The sequence below is a fragment of the Chenopodium quinoa genome, unplaced genomic scaffold (assembly GCF_001683475.1).
Source record: "Chenopodium quinoa cultivar QQ74 unplaced genomic scaffold, ASM168347v1, whole genome shotgun sequence".
NCBI lineage: Eukaryota > Viridiplantae > Streptophyta > Magnoliopsida > Caryophyllales > Amaranthaceae > Chenopodium > Chenopodium quinoa.
Genome location: NW_018742250.1, coordinates 45447 through 65871, shown reverse-complemented (window position 1 = coordinate 65871; position 20425 = coordinate 45447). Strand labels below are relative to the sequence as shown.

At 32.9% G+C, this 20425-nt stretch overlaps 1 protein-coding gene and 1 long non-coding RNA gene across 4 annotated transcripts; both read right to left on the bottom strand.

Annotated features, from left to right (window-relative positions):
• Positions 1-2275: 2275 nt before the first annotated feature.
• On the bottom strand, positions 2276-3285 carry LOC110682825 (protein JINGUBANG-like). Its single transcript, XM_021859173.1, has one exon. The coding sequence runs from the start codon at positions 3281-3283 to the stop codon at positions 2507-2509; it is 777 nt and encodes a 258-aa protein (XP_021714865.1). The 5' UTR covers positions 3284-3285; the 3' UTR covers positions 2276-2506.
• Positions 3286-6975: 3690 nt separating this feature from the next.
• LOC110682841 lies at positions 6976-20029 on the bottom strand. Of its 3 annotated transcripts, none has more exons than XR_002503489.1 (4): positions 19357-20029; positions 18530-18660; positions 14253-14366; positions 6976-7108 (listed from the first exon to the last, which is right to left on the bottom strand). It is a non-coding gene; the product is annotated as an uncharacterized LOC110682841 (long non-coding RNA). The 3 variants fall into 3 exon arrangements; XR_002503488.1 differs by lacking the exon at positions 6976-7108 and adding an exon at positions 9830-10560; XR_002503487.1 differs by lacking the exon at positions 6976-7108 and adding an exon at positions 11399-11821.
• Between the last annotated feature and the right edge of the window lie 396 nt (positions 20030-20425).

Genomic DNA, 20425 nt, shown 5'->3' with positions numbered 1-20425 from the left:
GGAGGCGGATCTCCAATCATCCGGAGCATCCGTTTGTTTTGCAGGTACAGACGTCCGGTTTCAGTCTCGGAATTGTAACTCTCCCGCAGGACATCAGAAAACCCCGAAATAGTTATTGATCAAGGTTTATCAACTTTCAAAACCTTAGGTTAAATTTGGTTTTTTGATCAATGTGTTTATCAACAACCAAAGAATTTTAAAGGTGAACAAGTAGACATATCAAAGTTTCTAATTTTTTCTGCCAAAAAAAAAAAAATAAAAAAAAATAAAGAATTCTAGTTTCATATTGGCCTGGCACAAAGATTAGGACAAGTTATTAAATGTAGACTTTGGGGTGTAGCCCTTTTTTAGGCAAGGGGAAATAAGGATTAGTGATTGTACACTAAAATTAAAAAGTTTGTTATAGACATGCAGCTAGGGATGTAAAGGTGACTAGCTAGTAGCTAGTCCAAAAGTTACTTCATATCCCCCAACATCACCATAATGAACCATAATGAAGATCACGTACCTTATCTAGCTAGTTTAATCGATAAAAGTTTTTAGAGGATGATATCCAAGTCAATCAAATGTTGTTTACATCGTTTTTTATTACTAGATAAAAAGAATTATATTAATTGTAAAAGTTGACAAAATATACGGAAGAAATCTCGTGTCATGACTCCACTTGATCTTGCCTTTTTTGTTAGGATATCTAGAAGCTTGTTGGAAGATATTGGTTCAAACACAAGTGAAATGTGAAAGTGACTTGAAGTTGACAATTTGGGAAGATTATTAATGAATACAACAAACGTACACACTCTTAAATTAAAATTTGGACGAAATTCTTTACTTTTGGTGAAGAGTTGAAAAATAAAGAGGAGAAGAGCTTTAAGAGTTTAAGGCATAGACTCAATGCAAATTAATTATTGTCATTATTTTTTGACAAGCCAAGACAATGAACACAAATTAAATACCCTGCAACGTAAATTAAATACAGTAAAAATCTAGACGTAGGAGAAACAAAAAATGGAGTAAAAAGTGGCAAAATGCAGTAAAATACGTAGTAATTAATTTGACATATTTGTTATTAATCGGGTGAACAAAATCTGAGGGGGGGTTTTTTTTTTCAGCAATTAAGCAAAGTTTTTCTAGCAAGTTACTATCACTGAGTAATAGTGTGTATTAACTCCAGTTTCATCATTGACCATTAACATATGTATATTGCATTACAGATTTTTAAAAATGATACTTAGAAAATACATATCAAGACGAATATACTACTAACATGATTTCACATAATAAACGTGTTGATATAAGTAATATTGGGAATTCACGACTTTGGACACATTGACATATATTTAAATTTAGCATAAACAAGATAAATGCCCTAACAAACATTATATGAAGTATAATCGATCTAATATGGTGCTAAAAAAGATAGATGTACATGTACGCCTTATTTAGTTCGTTTCCATATCAATATACTTATAGATACAGATAGCAGTTTCATTGAGTAGGTTATTAGTTAATAGCTCAATCGTGTATTGAATATTTTGTGTGGTACGTACCTTGACTTTTCTGAAAGATAGCATCAATGAGTATGAGTATAAAGTTTATTGACTTAAGGTTAGAGGACGATGACGAAAGCACGAAGATAGATAGATAGATATCTAATATCTGATACAAATAGCCATGATTAAATTGCATCCCTATATCTTATAGGATGCAGCAATATTATGTTCTGAAAGACTGAAATTATATACGATTATATTATTGATGATATCTGCCAAAAAGCTGCTCAAGTTCTGAAACGTAACGTTATTGTATTCACATTTGAATATTTCATTGCTTGATCACTTATGTAGCCAATATGAACTACCACAAAAAAGTACTACGTATTTCGTATTATGGCAGTTGTATGAATTTAGGGATCTGCCGAGCTTTTGCCGACTAGTACCAAAATACTATGCCTTCATCTTTGCATTTACGTTGGTTTCCGACAAACAGGCGCAAAACAGTAATACTAATAGTGCACAAGTTGATAGCTTAAGATAAGTTTAGACAGAATAAGTTTTTGTAAGATAATTTTATACACATGATACTTCGAATGCATTTGTTTTCCTGAGGATGGTTACCTGCGAGCTGTAAATATGCTGCAAAAATTTCCAAGGTAAGGGTGAAGACGTGATATTTCTCAAAAAAAATTTCTTTCATGGTCAATGCATGGTTTTAAGACAACAAGCTTATTGTATTGATAATTTAAATTCATATGTAATGGTGCATTATTACATGACAAGCTTATTGTATTGATAATTTAAATTCATATGTAATGGTGCAATATTACATGGAATAGAACATAATTTAATAGACTGATAATACATACGTACTACATGTTCGTTGCTGAAATAACTTCAACTGCTTACATAAACATGCATAATCTACTTTATTTGAATCGTCCTAAGAGGATATTCTAACTTAGTGATATTACATATTACAAATAAAACCTGAAAACTTGTAATTAAACGAACTATTTAAGACTACGACATTGAAGCTTCTTCTTAACCCATGAAGGAGACAACACAGGGCTAGGCTCACACCCTGCAGAATTTGTATCTTCCGTATCATCATCTCCATTGCTATGGCGGCCAGGGGATTTCTTCATTTCTCGCAAGAGCTTTACTCTCCACACCTTAAATGTCTGATCCAAGCTAGCACTATAAACCAAGAAACTCGTTACAAGCTCGTCCTGCAAAGAAGCAGCCAAGCATCTCACAGGCCCTCTATGCCCTTCTAAAACAGCAAGACACTCATGAGTAAATCTTACTTTCTCTCGCCTCCAAATCCTGATCGTCGAGTCCTCAGACCCACTAATCACCAAATTATCTAGGGTCACTAGGCAAAGAACCGCAAACTGATGCCCTTCTAAGACTCCACCGTGATTGTAGTGAGTAGAAATCTCTTGCACCCAGAAATTTATACATCCATCAGAAGATCCGGAATACAAGAAACTCCTTTGTGATGGTGACACACCTAAAGCCAAGGCATAAATAGGGTAGGTATGAAAACTAAAGACCTTAATAAGGACATGGCTGTGTTCACCATAAACCCTTAACCACATCTTTACTGTTCCATCTGAAGAACAAGTAAAAAGGTAGCCACTTTGTTGGTTGACCACCATGTCATTGATGTGGTCACCATGAGCTACAAACGAGTCGATACACTTCTTTACACTTAACTTCCAAGCTTTGATAGTTTTATCAAATGAGCCAGTGTATAAAATACTTTCAACATAGTAAAAAGCCATGCAAGAGATAATATCCCTATGTTGTGGTGTAATTGGCTTATTAGCAGTTTAACCTATGGTGTGGGACAACAGACCTACAAATGAAACTCTTGAAATGGCTAGCACAAGGTAAGGTAAGGACTTTTCTAGCCCTAAAGCTACCACTGCAAGTTCTCATGTTCCATATCCTAATTTTATGATCCTTATGTGCAGTGAAGAGCATGTCATCATAGACTTGCATGGCCCGGACTTCGCCGGAGCTAGATTGTATGTAACCCTTTGCATGGCAGTCAGTGACTGCCATGCATAGACTCGACGACTACTTGAACCAGTTAAGACTAGGTCACCGAATACAGTGAGAGAATAAATATCACCATCACGACGGAGAGAGGAGATACAGCAGTAGAGAAGAGAAGGATGAGAGGGGTTAACGAAGGAGAGGGAGACCAGGATGATTCAGGGCTTTGAGACATCATCGGTGAGGTATCAGGGTAGAAATGGGTGCCATGAAAGGCGAGCAAGAAAATTTTGGTTATGCTTAGAGAGGTGTTGAAAGCTGGGTGATTGATCTTCTGTAAAATCTTCATCAAAGAAGCAAGAAGGCTTTTCTTGTGACTGAGCTGGCGATCCATCGCAAGAGAAAAACAGGAGTGGAGATGTGAACTAGGGAAATCTTTTGTGTGTGCGTGCATGCGGCGTTGGAACTAGGTTTTTGGGAGCTAGGGGGTATATATGCATGCAAAACCATGCATTTATTCAATGACAGAGAGTTTGTTCAATCATTATTTCACGAAACTTAGCTATGTTGTTTCTATTTCCTTGTAATTTATTTCATTTTAGGATGGGTTGGGGAGGGGGGGGAATTTGTTCAAATTGGCAGTCTGGGTACACCTCGTACATGTATTATACGTAGAAAGAGAGGAAAACCCTATATGGGTCCTAATGAGGACATGGAGATGGCAAAGGAAACGGAGGGATGGGGTTTTCCTCGCTTTTGCACAGTAGGCCTCATAGGGACCTACATGACGAGCCACTGCCTATCAAAATAGCATAATTGTGTCTGCATAATGGCTAAGACTAAACGATATGGATAGTTCATTAGTTCAACATGCTCATCAACCATTAACCTTAAGATGTGGATCATTAGGCACCTTAGCATGGCATGTAAACTCCTCTCAGATTTTAAGCAAAACTTCTCATTCACGTGATATCCAATGTAGATCCAGAGAGTCATCCAGAATCAATAGTAAGATGCAATCATACAGGCAACCTCAGGGCTACTATAGATCCTCTACCCTCAGAATTTGAACATACATATCTCTAGATCACAGTCTCACAGAGTTAAGGCAAAACCATATTAAAATGTATTCGAGTCTATTACCCAAAATTTGTTATGGAATTTTCATGAACCGAAATCGCACGAAAAAGAACCAGTTGAGCTTAGTTTTTCAGTACATTAACCTCGATAACCAAAAATCACTAATAAAATATTCATAACTTATCATTGACAAGCTTCTAGTTGTTGCTGTGCCCCAGCAGACATCAGTCATTCAAGCTTAGGGAGAGCATTTATAATAGCAAAAAACGAACCATACCACTGCTGATAGAAGCATTTAGCACTCCTATAACAGTATATAAGACATATACCAAGAAATTATTGCATCGATTGGCAAATTATAGGATTTGCATCGAAGAAATAGAGAAGAATGACGGGTGAAAAACATAAAAAGTCACTGCTAACAAACAGCATAGCTGTCTATCAACTTACACTGAATACTGATAATAAGGTTCAAAACAGGCTACGGACAACATTCTCGATAGATGATAAGGGATTGGTGATAAATATTATTACTCGTACATCAGTAGGATAATTGCACGTGACAGATGCAGGTTAATCCCAGAGAGAGATTTGCACCAAAAACATTTTTAATGAAAATTCTGTTTTCATCAATCTTGATCCTATTAACCGAACCTTTTAAAAAACCTAATTTACCAAACTAGATTGTATCAGTGCTAAGGCATGATTTGGTTACAGCTCCTATAGTAGCATTATACTAGGTTGGTTAACTAACCCTTTCTTTCCGGTACAATAACCATATACTCCCTTCGTGTTTTATAAGTGTTACAATTTGACCGGCACATAGTTTTAGGCAATTTAATTGACTTAAATAAATAAGGTAAGTGGGTAGTTGAAGGTATTTAAAAATTGTAAAGAAAGGTAGCTTTTTGCCAAAAAAGAAGTGTAACACTTATTAAAACAAAGAGGAAGCACGAAGTACTTGCCACAATTTCATTTTTTGGTTATCGAAGGAAACAAATCATACTCTCTCCGGTCTTCGAAATAAATGACATGTTAGACCCGGTTTACTTCACCTTGAAAAAATAATATTCGGTAAAATAATTTCACTTCAGTAAAATAATTTTAGTCCAGTAAATATAATTTTAATACTGTAAAACTCGGTAATTTTAAAAGGAAATATAATAGAGAATCAATAAAAATAATTTCACTTCAAACAAAAATAATTTTCAGTTCACCAAAAAAATTTCAGTTCAGTAAAAATAATTACAGTTTTAATGAAAAAATAATTTCAGTTCAACAAAAATAAGGTGAATTAAACAAGAACTTAGATTTTTTTTCAATATTCATACACTAACTATTACCATAGTTCTATAATAAATTATTAACAATGAATTGTATCAAGAAATATATTGTTAAATAGGTATTAATATAAAGCTTTAAAATATCAACTTTTTATTTTTTTACTATATTTAATTATACATCTATAAAGTCATATATTGACATGTGTGTCAAATTTGAATATGTTAATTATTCATAGATTTTACTCAAACTTCATTAAATATATTTAGACTAATAATAGGTTTAGAATTTAACACCTCTAAAACAATTACTTTTCCCTTTTACTTCCTACGGAGTAGATTTCAAAATACACGTATGGATTAAGTTCACTAACATCTCTAATGGCAAGCTAAATGTCAAATCAAACTTATCATGTCACATTGAATTTTAAACTAATATTCTATGTAGTTGATGACCTTCTTGTCTCTTCACCTATCTCACCAATCACCATGGTTAGTGTAATCCCTTAAACTTATGGTAACACACTTTAACCAAGAATATACCCTACGTATTTTAGGAAAATGTGTAGAATGAATTAAATTTTAGCAGCAGCAATAATCTATTGATAATAAATACGTAGTACTTTAATCAGTAAGCACGTGTGAATAGTATAAACCTACTTGCCTTATTTAATGAATAAATGAAAAGACTATATAGAAGTATTAAAAAAAAAAAAAAATTACTACGTAAAAAAAAAAGAGGGGCAAAAAACCTTTTGGAATAGGGAAAAAAAAATACCCAAAATGCCAACAAATTGAAAATGAAGGCATTGTAAATATAATATAAGGAAAGGAATTGTTCTCTACAACCTCAATTTAACTATCACGTTACTAATTCAAATTATACTATAACCATGATTTTTAATTTTAAATTGAGGTATAATATGAATGTTCATGTCATTGATACAAATAATTAGTACCTGTTGTTACAGAGGAATTATTCTAAACTAGGTGGGGAAACGAAAGATAATGCTAGGCAAACATAAGCTTAGCCAATTCTCATAAGAAATGAGTAGACATAAAAAAACTATCAGGCAAACATTAACTTGCTTCTACGGTTGAATTTTAAGTTCTCCAACGCAGCTAATGTTTTGGATTGACAAGTTGACAACCCGCCAATGTAGTACTGTTGAGTTAATGGACTAAGGATTTTACCAGTTATCAGCCTCCCCATAACTTCAATCCGGAGTTTCCTGACTCACCATACACCTATAACATCAGCATATAATAAAATTGTTGTTTAATTCTTTGGATAGATTGAGTCAACCCATAAATAAGCAACCACAAAGTCCCCACAGATATTACTAAAGTCACCAGATCGATAAATAAAAATCTCTTTAAAGCTTATGTTCTTTCCACTGGAATTTATTTATTTGAACTTATAAAGCATTTATTTTGTTTCAATATCTAAACTAATTGGAATCTATAAAATCTTATGTTTTCAAACATTATACACTAACAAATACTTTATACTTCCTCCGTTTTTAAATACTTTGCTCCATTTAATCTGGACATGTATACCGATACAAATTTTTGATCAATTATATCTTTAATTATTAATAAGTATAAATTCTAACAATTAAAAATTAATAATCTATTCATTGAGACGTTCTAACAAGTACCCACAAAAGCATATTTTTTCTTATGTATAAATCACAAACATTGGTCAAAGTAGGATGAATGAATAGTGCAAAAAGTAAAAATGGAGCAAGTATTTAAAATTGGGGAGAGTAGGGCCTTGTTTAATTCAACTTATTTTTACTTATTTCAGAAAAAATAAGTTCAGATAAAAAAAAAATAAGTTCAGATAAAAAAAAATAAGTTCATTTCAAATCATCGTTTTATGTGCAATTTTTTATCGCTAAATATCTTTAATTTCGTAACTAAAAAATATTATGAAAATTACATATTAATAAAATACACATTATTACGAATCTAACAAGATCCCACTTGATATATTTTTTCCTTACAGATTATCGTACACTTAAGGTTAAAATTTGGTCAAATCAGACAATAAGATCATATTAGACCAGACCAGACCAGACCAGATAAGATAAGTTCATATAAGCAAAAATAAGATGAACTAAACAGAGCCTAAGATTTACAGGTATTACTTTCCATCAACACAAAAGATTTTTTTTCTATTGATGGTTAATGTACAGTTTCATAAACTTTTTCTAAAGAATTATTTAATTTAATTTGCCGAGTGTAATATTTTTAGAAATGAAAAAAAAAAAAAGTAAATAATGGCATGAAAATTGGGGAAAAGGTAACAAAAAAAAAAGGGTTTTTCTATGTAGTAACCTCGTTTTTTTTTCACTTTTCTATGTTGTGACCTAACATATATGACTTTCTACGTTGTAACCCTAAAGAACGAAAAGTCACTATATTGTGACCTCACCGTTAAACTGCCGTTAGTTGCTTCCGTTAAAATGAAAATATTAATTTTTTTTTTTCATTTCCCCTTCCCCTTCTTCCCTCCATAACCACCAGAATCGCGACCACCCTCAATAGCTAGCCCCCTCCCGCCATTCACCGCTAACGTTTTGGGTTGCCAAATCCTCTCCCTCCTCTTTTTCGTTCGACCTGCTGCGTCGTGCCGCCATCGCCTCTGGCCAACCGTTCAACCTGCTGCGTGCCGCCATCTCCTCTCAGCCTTTCCTTCAACCTAAGCGCGCAACAACTCCTCCCCTTTCTGCTCACTAGGTCTGAAAACCTAATGTCGCCCCAGTTAGTTAATTCTAGTTGTGAATTGTTGATCTATTCTTGGGTATATGATAGTTTTGATGAAAATAGTTGCTGCAAATAAGCATTTGTTTGAGTTAATTAACATTCTAGCTTCAATTGTGTTAATCTTTGATGATGTTACACGTTAAATTGAGTGATATCACTAATATGTCGTTGCAACCATTGTTTGCTGAATTTCCACATTGATTTATTAAATTTTTAATTTGAAATTTTGAGAAGAGTTGCTTAGATTTGTACAAGTAATGGTCTTATTGGGGGTGGCCGGAATTTAAGAAGGAATGAGGTGAAGGGGGAGCGGTGAAAAAAGGTTGGCAGGGGAAGGGCGGCCGGACAGGGAAGTACGAGCGTGGAGGTGAACTGGCTGGAAATGGAGGGGCTGCGTAGGTGGGGGAAAGGGAGGGGGGAGGGGTGGCTGGCGGAGGGGGTGGCAGTGGGGTGGCTGGAAGGTGGCTGGACGGTGGTTGGGCCCCATTAACGGAAATAGTAACAGTTAACGGAAGCAACTAACGACAATTTAACGGCGATGTCACAATATAGTGACTTTTCATACTTTAAGATAGCGTAGAAAGTCATATATGTTAGATCACAGCGTAGAAAAGTGAAAAAAAAAACGAGGTTACTATGTAGAAAAACCCAAAAAAAAAAAAAAAAAAAAAAAAAGAGTAATTTTTTAAGATAAAACATTAGATATAAACACAACATGTCAGGACACCAAAAAAAAAAAACCGAAGTAGAAAACACATGCACTACAATATAGAACCCTGTGAGTATATTTTTACGCACACTTGGATAAGCTCCCACATACCATACACGCTCATCATAGACATAGTGCTCTTACCATCTTACTTGCCACATTATTAAACCAATTATACATTATAAATTTAAAATTAAGGTTGTAAGCAACAAAGAATGGAAGAAAAAAAAAATTTATACACAAGAATTGTAATTAGTCATCAACAATCACTTAAAAATCAACTTTCACAAAAACAAAACTGTAAAAGAGCATCATTTATGTGATTTGATGTGATTAAGTTTGATGTGTAGAATACAACTGTAGCATATAAGTTCTGCTGATAAGTCTTTTTTTATCAAACAAATTATTTCTTAATCAATGCCTCATCAATAGCAAGATGTAAATACTTATTCCTTGTATGAATTAGGTTCACTGCATACACACACACACACAAAACAAACAACATTCAACTAAATGTCTTTCTTACCTAGAATCAATTCATCGCTTACAAATTACAATAAGTTCACTGCTCATCAATAAGTAGACATAATTCCACAATACAACTATAAAATTTTACAGCAGGACCAATATCAAATGAATTAGCTTTTTTCCACAGGAAATTGGTAAAAAGCACTACTAGTAGATTTGCTATAGGTACCATTAAATTTGGGTGAATAGTACTCCAATTTATTGTCACTATTCTATGACATTGAGAATAAATTGCTAGAACTGTAATTGCCAGGGTAATTTGTACTCCGTACTTTATTAATCTCGTTCTCACCTAATTAAGATTCAGTTAAAATTTAAAAATTTACGGCAACACCAACTTTTCCCTCCGCGAAGATAGAACAAGAGTACCAATAGTAGGTTTGCTATAGGTGCAATTAGATTTGGGTAAAAAAGGTACTCATGTTTGGGTAAAAACTAAAATGTACTCCAATATAATGTCATTATTCTATGACATCAAGAATGAATTGCCAGAAATGTTATCACCAGGGTAATCAGTCCTTTCTTAATCTCGTTCTCACCTAATTAAGATTCGGCTTAATGTCTCAATGCCAAACAATAAAAGAAGACCGTGAACGCAGTAAATGAACCTGCAACTTAAAATAAATACTCCTGGCACCTAGACACTAGGAGGAAAAACGTTGTTTCCGTACTGGCACCCATACATGAAAACCTGCAAAATACATTATTTTGACTAAATTATCTGAGGGTCTTCCTCATGATCACTTAATACTAAAAATAGAGGAACGAAAATTTTGAAAATTACACCCTTTGCCATTCATAGCGAAAAAATACTCCTATCTTATGACTTTTCCATACATAGCAAATAAATACTTCTATCTATGACAACTGTCAAGTTCAGATAGTATGAAATAAATAAATGACCTAAGCTCTGACCTAAGGAAATTACTAATGTGAGTTGTTTTCACAGTGGAGGTAAAGGAAGATAAAACCTTTGGTTTCCATTTTGAATAAGAGGACGGATATTATCAGAAGGTCGTTCATAAGGGAATTAAGTAAAAAAATCATCATAACTATTCTTCCTCAGTTAAATTCATCTCACTTTTCATCCTTCCATTTTTACCTCCTGTAATATCATACTCCAATCCCTACCAACAAGTTGCTGCCTCCAAAAAAAAGTATATAATGCCTTAAATTTGGATCCTTCCTCTCCGCTAAGCTCAAGATAAAAATAAATAAATAAATAAAAACAAACTTAGCCAAGATTCTGAATCCTCCTAAGATTTTACAATCAGTCAGCCCCACATTTTTACCACATTCATACAAAAAACCTTGTAATCAACCACATTTAATACTCCGTATATGTGGAACCTAAAACTGACAAACCTTGACCCAACATGACCCAAACACAAAACCAAGTAGGTCAAGCCTTTTTAACCCACTTAAGTTAACTATTTGATAATTAAGTCAGCTTAGTGTTGATATTTTAAACCCAAAACTAAAAAGGGTACACCTACTTAATTTAAAAATATAAAAAATTTCAACATATTAGCACAATATAGAGGTATGACTATATGAGTTAGCATAATATAATTATTTCTTTAAAATTTTACTATACTAGCAAGGTAGGGGCTGGCCAAACATAGATAAAATGATACAAAACCAAGCAAAAGAAATTAATATATTGTTAAAAGTTCCTTGAATTCCAATCTTAAACAGCTAAATGTCTTAGTATCAAGGGTTTAAACTAGTTTGATAAAATGGGTCAGGCTAGTGTTACATGAAAATGAATTCGACACAACACAACCCATTTGCTAGCACGCACTTTCTAGTGGAAGATGAGGAGAGAGGACTAGAGTGTTGCTCCCCAAAGGTGCAAGAAAGCTGGTTGTACGGTACAGATGCTTAATTAGTGTGAGAAGGTACCAAATAGCAGAGCAGAGGTGTCTCATGTCTTAAGAAGCCATAGCACGCTTTCAAAAAAAAAAAAAAAAAAAGAAGCCATAGCACAGGAGTGAGTAAATGTAAGTGCAGTATATTAAGTGTCTAGGTAGTAGCTGTCAAAAATAAATAAATATATAGGGGTAATACAGGAAATGCTCAGAGTCTAGGTCAAAAAAAAAAAAAAAAAAAAAAACTTTTACTTCAATTAAGACAACTCAAAAAAAAATAAAAAAAAAAAAAAAAAAAAAGAGAAGCCTATCATATCTATCTATACTTAGTATTCGAAATCACAAACTAAAGTTGACACATGTCCTCCTCCTCTTTCACCTTTCTTTATAATCATTCTCTTTCCTTATGTTTTCAAAAAAAATTCTCTTCATCTCCTCCTTTATTATTTCTCATTAACTCTTTATATTTTGTAATTCTTATTTTAATTCAATCACAAATTAAATTTCCTAAACCTTCTCCTCTTCTCCCTCCATTTTTCAATTCAATTTATTCACATTCATCATTCAATTCTTTGATTCTTTATCTTCCCTATCTTCTAATATAAATACAAATTTTCAATAAAGCTTTTTCACATCACTTAAGTTCCAAATAATAAAAAAATTAGAGAAACATCGTTTAAAATTCTATGTAAAATTTCTACAACAATGAAGATGATTATTAAAAAGATTAATATTGAGTAAAGAAGAATTTTATACCTTCATATTTGATGTAAAAATGTAAATTTATAATAAAGTTTGGTATTTAGTTTTTTATACAAATGGATGATTAACTATTATGTAAATAGAGATTTGATTTTATAATTTTAAACCATTTTTTCTACAATTATTACTACTAATTTATAAAATGTTATAACATGTTAAAAGACGATGAAATAAATTCATTCAACTAATTGATAATTTTTTAAATAAAACTAATAATTTAAGCACAACCCGTGCGTAGAACGGGTCCAAAAGTTAGTTATCATTTCAAAACGAAGTGAAATATTCCCAGAATCGGCCCATAAGCTTCCACGTCAGATAGGGATAGCATGGTTTTTTAACATCATTCCGCTCTCTTAAAAAGTTTGTTCCCACTTCCAACACCCATGATTAGAACTTGGAACTACAATCACATGATTGAATTTCAAATCATTATCTTTGATGAAAGAGCACAGCAAGGCTACCAGAGTGCACAGCTAATAGGTTTCGCAACATGCATGTAAAATTTTGAAATTAATGATGGAGCCACATAAAAATAGAAGGCATCATGATTTCTAATCCTGTCTCCAAAAACGTAGTAATATTATTAGGGATATCAATGGGGCGGGGCGGATGTTGGTCTTCCTATCCCCATCCCCACCTAGCATTTTCATCCCATCCCCATCCCCGCGACGGGTCCAAAATTCATCCTTATACCCACCCCGACAGGTACAATTCCAAAACCATCCCCGCCCTACCCCCTACTTGGATATCCACCCCTACCTAATCCCCACCAAAGACCCGCCTGATCCCCGCCTCTCAAATACACAATCCAACATAATTAATACTTCCTCCGTTCTAGTAATATTGCAACAATTGGACTTTTGGACTATTTATCATGTTTGACCACAAATTATGATTTATACATAAAGTAAAATATAGTCCTGTGGGGTCTTGTTAAATTCGTCTCATAAAATACTTTCACAATATCAACTTTTTATTATTTTTACTCTTATATAATTACAGATATTTAACATATAAAATGTGCTTTGGGATGCGTAATTTCATCCTTGTTGCAATATTTGTGGAACAAAGAAAGTATAGATTACAATAAAAAAAAATAATAAAAAAAAACACCATTCTTAATATTTCACATTTTTTTGTTTATAATATAACTATATAAGTGTATTATAAAGTATTATAATTAATATTTTATTTAACATAATTATTTTTTATAAAATAGTATAAATATATACTTCCTGCGTTCTAGTAATATTACATCAATTGGACTTTTGCACTATTCATCATGCTTGTTTGACCAAAAATTATGATTTATACGTAAAGTAAAATATAGTCATGTGGGGTCTTATTAGATCTGTCTCGCAAACTTTTACAATATCAATTTTTTATAATTTTTACTATTATATAATTATAAATATTTAACATATAAAATGTGCTTTGGGATGCATAATTTCATCCTTGTTGCAATATTTGTGGAACAGAGGAAGTATAATTTTGTTTTTAAAGATATATAGATGTGGGTATGAGGTTGGGATGGGGCGGGTACAACCTAAAATCCACCCCCGCCCCCCATCACCCATGGCGGGTATGGTTATTATCCCCATCCCCGCCCCACCACCCGCCAAACCGAGACTCATCCTACTTGACCCGCCCCATTGACATCCCTAAATATTATGATCTAAAGCTCTATAGGGGCAAATCCACACTGCACATCACAGTAATTCAAATTCTATGACTGAAGAAAATTAATTACCTCAAAAAGCAATTATCCCCAAGCAATTCAAAACTTGTCCAGGTGGCTTCTAGAAATTAGGATAATTTTGGCATTGCAGCTTGTCCACTCTTTGAGACAGAAGATAATCTCCAACTGCAAGACAGAAATCACAACTGTAATAAGAGGAATAAAGGGGGGGGGTGATTTAAAGGTATACAGGTCAAAAGCAAATGCGATGCAACCAAACACAATCTAAAAAACACCATTAAGACTTACAAGGTTGAAAGATTGTGCAAAGCCCGGGATATTACGGAGTAATTCAAAATAAACAAGTATGAAGATAATCCTCAAGCAGCTTAAGAGAACTTATTTCAAAATAATGTTATCCAGAATGACATATCAAGCATTGGTTTGACTATGGTGAACAGAAGTGATTTTGGGACTCTATATTCTCTTCTCAAAAAAAGAATGCAATTTCATGACGAGTAGCATAGTTTTCTTAGGTCATGTTGTCACTTAAAAAGGTGTTGAAATGGATGGCAACAAAGTAGAGGACCCAACTGTTATTCAAATTTGGCCTACACCCTATTATATCCATAATATGTGGAGTTTTCAGAGAGTTAGCTTCTTTTTGCATAGATTTGACAGAATTTTAGTTTCTCCATAATTCCAATAATAAATGAGAGGAATTTTTTTTCAATGGATCCCATATATTTAGGGTCCAAATCAAAATCAAGACGAGGCTTCTTGTTTAAATATAACAGCATTAACATTCTTAAAAATTATTTGAGAAATATAGTAAGCTTCTCACTAGAAAACATTCGATAGGCATAACAAATGAACAAGCTCAAGCAATTAAGTGAGAGCACATCAACTGACAAAAGAATCGAAGCACCTATTACGAAACAAAACTCATTGAGGAAGTGCAGCATATAACAGATAGCACATAGCCCAATATAAACTTAGGGGCTTTACACTCCATCACTATCACCTATTCTTGATGGTATTTTGCTTACTTTGAGCATGTAATTTGTGCTAAAATTTGCCAAGAACACATAAGCTAAAGGACATAATGACAGTGATTGTTAATGGATTTCTACAATGGTTCATTAATATGACAACGTCCAAAGACTCCAAAACAGCTAAACACATCAAAAAGCTCCTTTCAAACCTATAAAGACTGTTCGTGGAAGACCGAAGACCAAATGTTGATCACATTTTTGGACAACTTCATGGAAAAAGATAGTGATTATATCACCAGAATTTACTTTCATATCAAAAATCACCCTTAAACACGTCAAGATTGGTACACTTTCTGCAAAATGAAGCTAGCCTAAGAATACTCCAAATATCATTCCGTTCATTCATACCTGTGAAAACATGTTGGTTTCAGTTCACTCATAGTTCCATCTACGGGACATCTTAGAGAGCTATTTAGTAAACAATATCTATGCAGTACAAAAATGAAGACTCTTAACTATGACAAGGAGGGTAAGGAAGCTAAGTATAGAGAAAAAGCAAGCACAAAGTTAAACTCACAAAACAAGAGGGTGTGAGAGAAGCACAGAGTAACATAGATTGAGAGAATAGGAAGATTTGGAGGATATAACAAATCAGCAAGTGGAAGCTGGAAAGAAATTTGGGAAAAGAGAATTTAAACAAGGGTGTTTGATGATAGGAGGGTTAGATGATTTGAAGATTGGGGAGATGTAACTGGCCTCTTCAGATTTTTCATAGTTATGATTGGTAAGGTTTTACTTTGCTTCATACTCTTTTAATCTCTCTTGAAGGGGCAAATTTTTTTAATGTTTATTCATACTTCATACGCATCACCTCAACCATGGACAACCTCATGTGCCCTAACAAGCACCTTATTGAGATCACCTTGCCTGGGAATTTTCTGATGTTAACCTCTCAAGCCAAGCTCCCATGCAAGCTTTTTGAGAGATAGCCAAACCTTCAACGTTACAGATTTATAACCTTATATTACCGATAACAATGAGGCAAAGTTGAGAGCAAATATCACTAACAGGGATTAAATGTTGTGCTTGACCAAGATCCTATAAGAGTTTTAAAAAAAACTACAAATGCCACCCCTTTAAAAGTTAGACGGAACAAAACAGCAGAACAAGGGAACTGCCCTTGTCATTAAAGAATTTATTAGCTTAATTAAGCATCATTAAGTTTTTAAATACTTCATTTTTTTTGGAAAGTTCTAGCTTTTTATTGTCTTCTTAGTGGCAGCAAAACCTATTTCAAGGACTTAGAAATAAAGATAAGAAATAACTTAATTAAGTAAATGTGCTGCAGAGGACTGGTTTTGCAAAATTTACTTGATAAGACATTAATTCAGGTTTCCTTATTAAGAATTAAGAAGGAAAAAAAAAAAAAAAGTGTCCTCTTTGTAAAAGCTATAAATTGCTAAAAATTTTAGTTAGAAAATAGATTTAAATTAAAGAATATTGCAAAAGAGTGAAAGACCAAGATATATTTCCATTTTATAAGAGCTGGTGCTATAGCAGACTTACAATGTATTTGAATGAGAGGATTTAAAGAGAAAGGAATGGCAGGGAGAGTGATGGATTGATATGGATTGGGGGAAGAGAAGAGGAAGGAAATGAAGGCATCCAGGTCTCATTTCTCATTTAATATACCAAATTCTTCCAGACTTAAGGTTTGGTGAAAAAAAAAGTCTCCATCTCCCTCTACTATTGTTATCCATAAACATTGTTAGAGCATGTTAAGTAAGAGTGTTTTTTGGGTTGGAAACAGATTCAATCAAACCATTACCGTTACCAAGTGTTTGTTAGAAAATTTAGGTAACTGGGTAATGGTTTTCACCTATTTGTTACCTCTCTAAAACCTAAGGTAACAATTACCCTTACCCTCCTCAAACAGAAAGAAAAGGAGTTAAGATCAAGTAATTCTTTTCCATGGCTAAACCAAACAAATTAAAAGGTAAGAGTTAAATGAATCTTTTCCTCCCTTTTATTTGCTTCCTTTCCACTCCATTGCTAATAATCATACCAAACACCCCCTTAATGTGATCAAAATCTAGTAAGAAGCCATCAAAGAAAGTACTTTTTTTTTTTAACACATCAAAGAAAGTACTTATATTGTCATGAATTGCATTCACTCCTATGAAATTCTGATGATATCCAAGATTTCTCTAAGTGAGCTTACTTATTTAGTGAAACAAGCATATGATTACCTCTATAACTACTAATACTCCATCAAGATTTAAAGAATCAAGTGAACCTTGTAGATCACTTAATTACATGAAACAAAAGAGAGGGTCAGAGGATGCATGGATGATATCTTCCATAAAAAATCAGAACCTTGCTAAAATGTTTATTTAAACTTATGAACAAGATGCTCAATTCTTTGCTGTCTCCCTACCCAATAATTTTAATTTTTTAAAAAACAAAAACATACTTATTAAATTAGAAAAACTGTAAGGAATTTAAAAAGAATCTATTGTTGTTTCTTTTACCCCAAAACACAAAATAAGTAGAGGTCAACTATATGATCTTATGTTCGTACTGCATAGAAAGTTAATATAAAATGTTTAACATAATTTTAACATCGTAGGAAAGACTGCAAGGATGTAATCTTGGCCCTGATGGCTCAAGATAAACGTGGAACTTCAAAGTGAGCCAATACAAATATATAAAGCTCCCAATCAGAAAAAAGCAGTAGTTTAAAGCAGCGATTATGCAAGGAAGCTTGAAAAGATTAATTTGTGTTTCAAATATATTGATTTACCATGTTTCACCATAAGAGTGACTGACACATAAATCCAACAACCACTTACTCATTCTACCATTCCACACTTCCAATTGCTAAATTTAACTAGATTTTAACACTGAAACTAGGAAAACCACCTTCAGATCAATCAAGTATGCAAGTTTGTTGCTATCACCAAGAACAAAAAATAACCAGCACAATTTCAGAGTAAATTTCAACTTATTTTGATCATATGCCAAAGAACATTTTATAAATCCTTATACCAAGGGAAATCATGTTAATTGTTATTTATTCTTCCAATATGTTCTATTTAAACTCCCAAATTGTCCGTAGCCACATTAGTTTTTAAAAAGACACCAACATTGTAAACTGTAATTAAATTAAATTTTAGCTCCCTTTGCAAACTAAGAAAACATCAATCAACACATAATTTAAATTTTATAGAATGAACATAGAATAATAATAATAACATAAGGACGACAAAGCACCCTAGGGAGAGATCACATAACACTTAAGAATAATAAGCTTTTAGCAGTAACAACTATAACATAATATAAACCCTATCTTACCAGTTTGTCCTGCTTTGGATTTCTAAATAACTTCAATAGAAGCCTTCTACGTATATTATTTGATCTAGTCCCATCAATAAACTGCAGCTTACACTCAATATCCCCTCATAAGCAAATGCGGCAACTAGTTTCTGCACATCAAAGAATGAATTTCAGGATACAATACTATATAGTATATCCTGACCAATGAACCCAGCTTCAAAATAATTTTGTCCTTACTGATGATTTCTAAGCATTATTGCGCCACAAACACGTCCAAAAGCGTCAAAATACAGGATTTACACACACTAATCCTCTACAACGGTCTTCAATTTCTCCTCTTCACCTATTTCAAGATTTTTTCAATCTTCTTCCACCATTTCACTCAATCTTACTATAAAGTTTTTCAATGAACAAACACACATAGCACAACGCAGCAATTAGCATCGCATCATGGAAGATAAATCCACCAACATTTCAACTAAAATGCTAAAAACAGCTCGAAATTGATTGATTTTCGCATATTTGTCTCATCGTCTTAAACTGATCAAAAACATTGGATCATCAATCGAACTAATATTGCCTAAATTCAATAATCCAGTAAAAAATGATTTATAAACTGAAATTAAAATTAAAAACAATAAAACTTCATGTCGACAAGAATTTCCAGAAACTCGTAACACAATAAGCTCGAATTTCCTAATAATGCCGCAAATATCACAAAATTTCAAGCAAAACGCAACTGAATTACTCGCCAAAAGTTTGTAAACCTCCAATTAACCATAAAACTTAAGCCAAATCAATAAAATTAAAGGTAAAAACAAAGAAGCAAAACCGCGAAATCGAACCTGAGAATCAATTGTGTTAGGGCTACTATCGGCGAACAGTGGCGGAGGACTTCTCTTCAACCTTAAGAGGATGAAGCAATAGACGAATAAAAACCTAACGCCTCAATTGGTCTGGTATCCGCCATTGATGATTTGCCGGAAGTTTTGTGGAGACGAAGAAGAGAGAACAAAATTAAGACCTGCTTAATGCTTTAGCAAGTAGGGCGGTAAAGCTTAACGAACAATGCATCATGGAGTGAGTGTATGTAAGACCCGTAAATGAAACTTTTTTTTTAAAAACTGAAATTATTTTTGGCTTTTTTTTTTTTTTTTTGGGAAAGGATTTTTGCTTATTTATAATACTGAAATTAATTTTACTAAATTGAAATTAATTTTGCTGAACTGAAATTATTTTTACAGATCTTTTATTATATATCTTCTTTTAAGTCTACTGATTTTTACTGAAGTGAAATTAATTTTAGAATATCATCGTTTTAAGGTGAAGTGGAGAGGGCCTCATTGTGTAAAGTGTGTTTATGAGGGCATTCAAGTTATTTTTTTTTAATTATCTGACTTTTTGAGCAAGGTTTGATTTAGGGCCCGTTCACTTCATCTTAGTTTTGCTGAACTGAAATGAAATTATTTTTGCTGAACTTAAATTATTTTTACCGAATTGAAATTAATTTTACTGAACTGAAATTATTTTTGCTGAACTGAAATTATTTTTATAGATTTTCTATTATATTTCTTCTTTAAGTTTACTGATTTTTACTGAATTGAAATTATTTTTACTAAACTGAAATTATTTTTGCTGAACTGAAATTATTTTACTGAACTGAAATTAATTTTACTAAACTGAATTTTTTTTTTTTACTGAATATTTTTTTTTTAAGGTTAACTGAATAGGGTCTTAGTGCCAAAATTTACATTTTTTAGGATCATACTTCACTATGATACTTTAATTAAAGAATAAATGTTGCATAATAAAAGATGAATGACTAAATGTTGTATAATGTATAAACAAGAATAAATATTTGATATAAAATTATGAGTGTAATACACAGAAATTCAATTATTATAAAAAGTGATT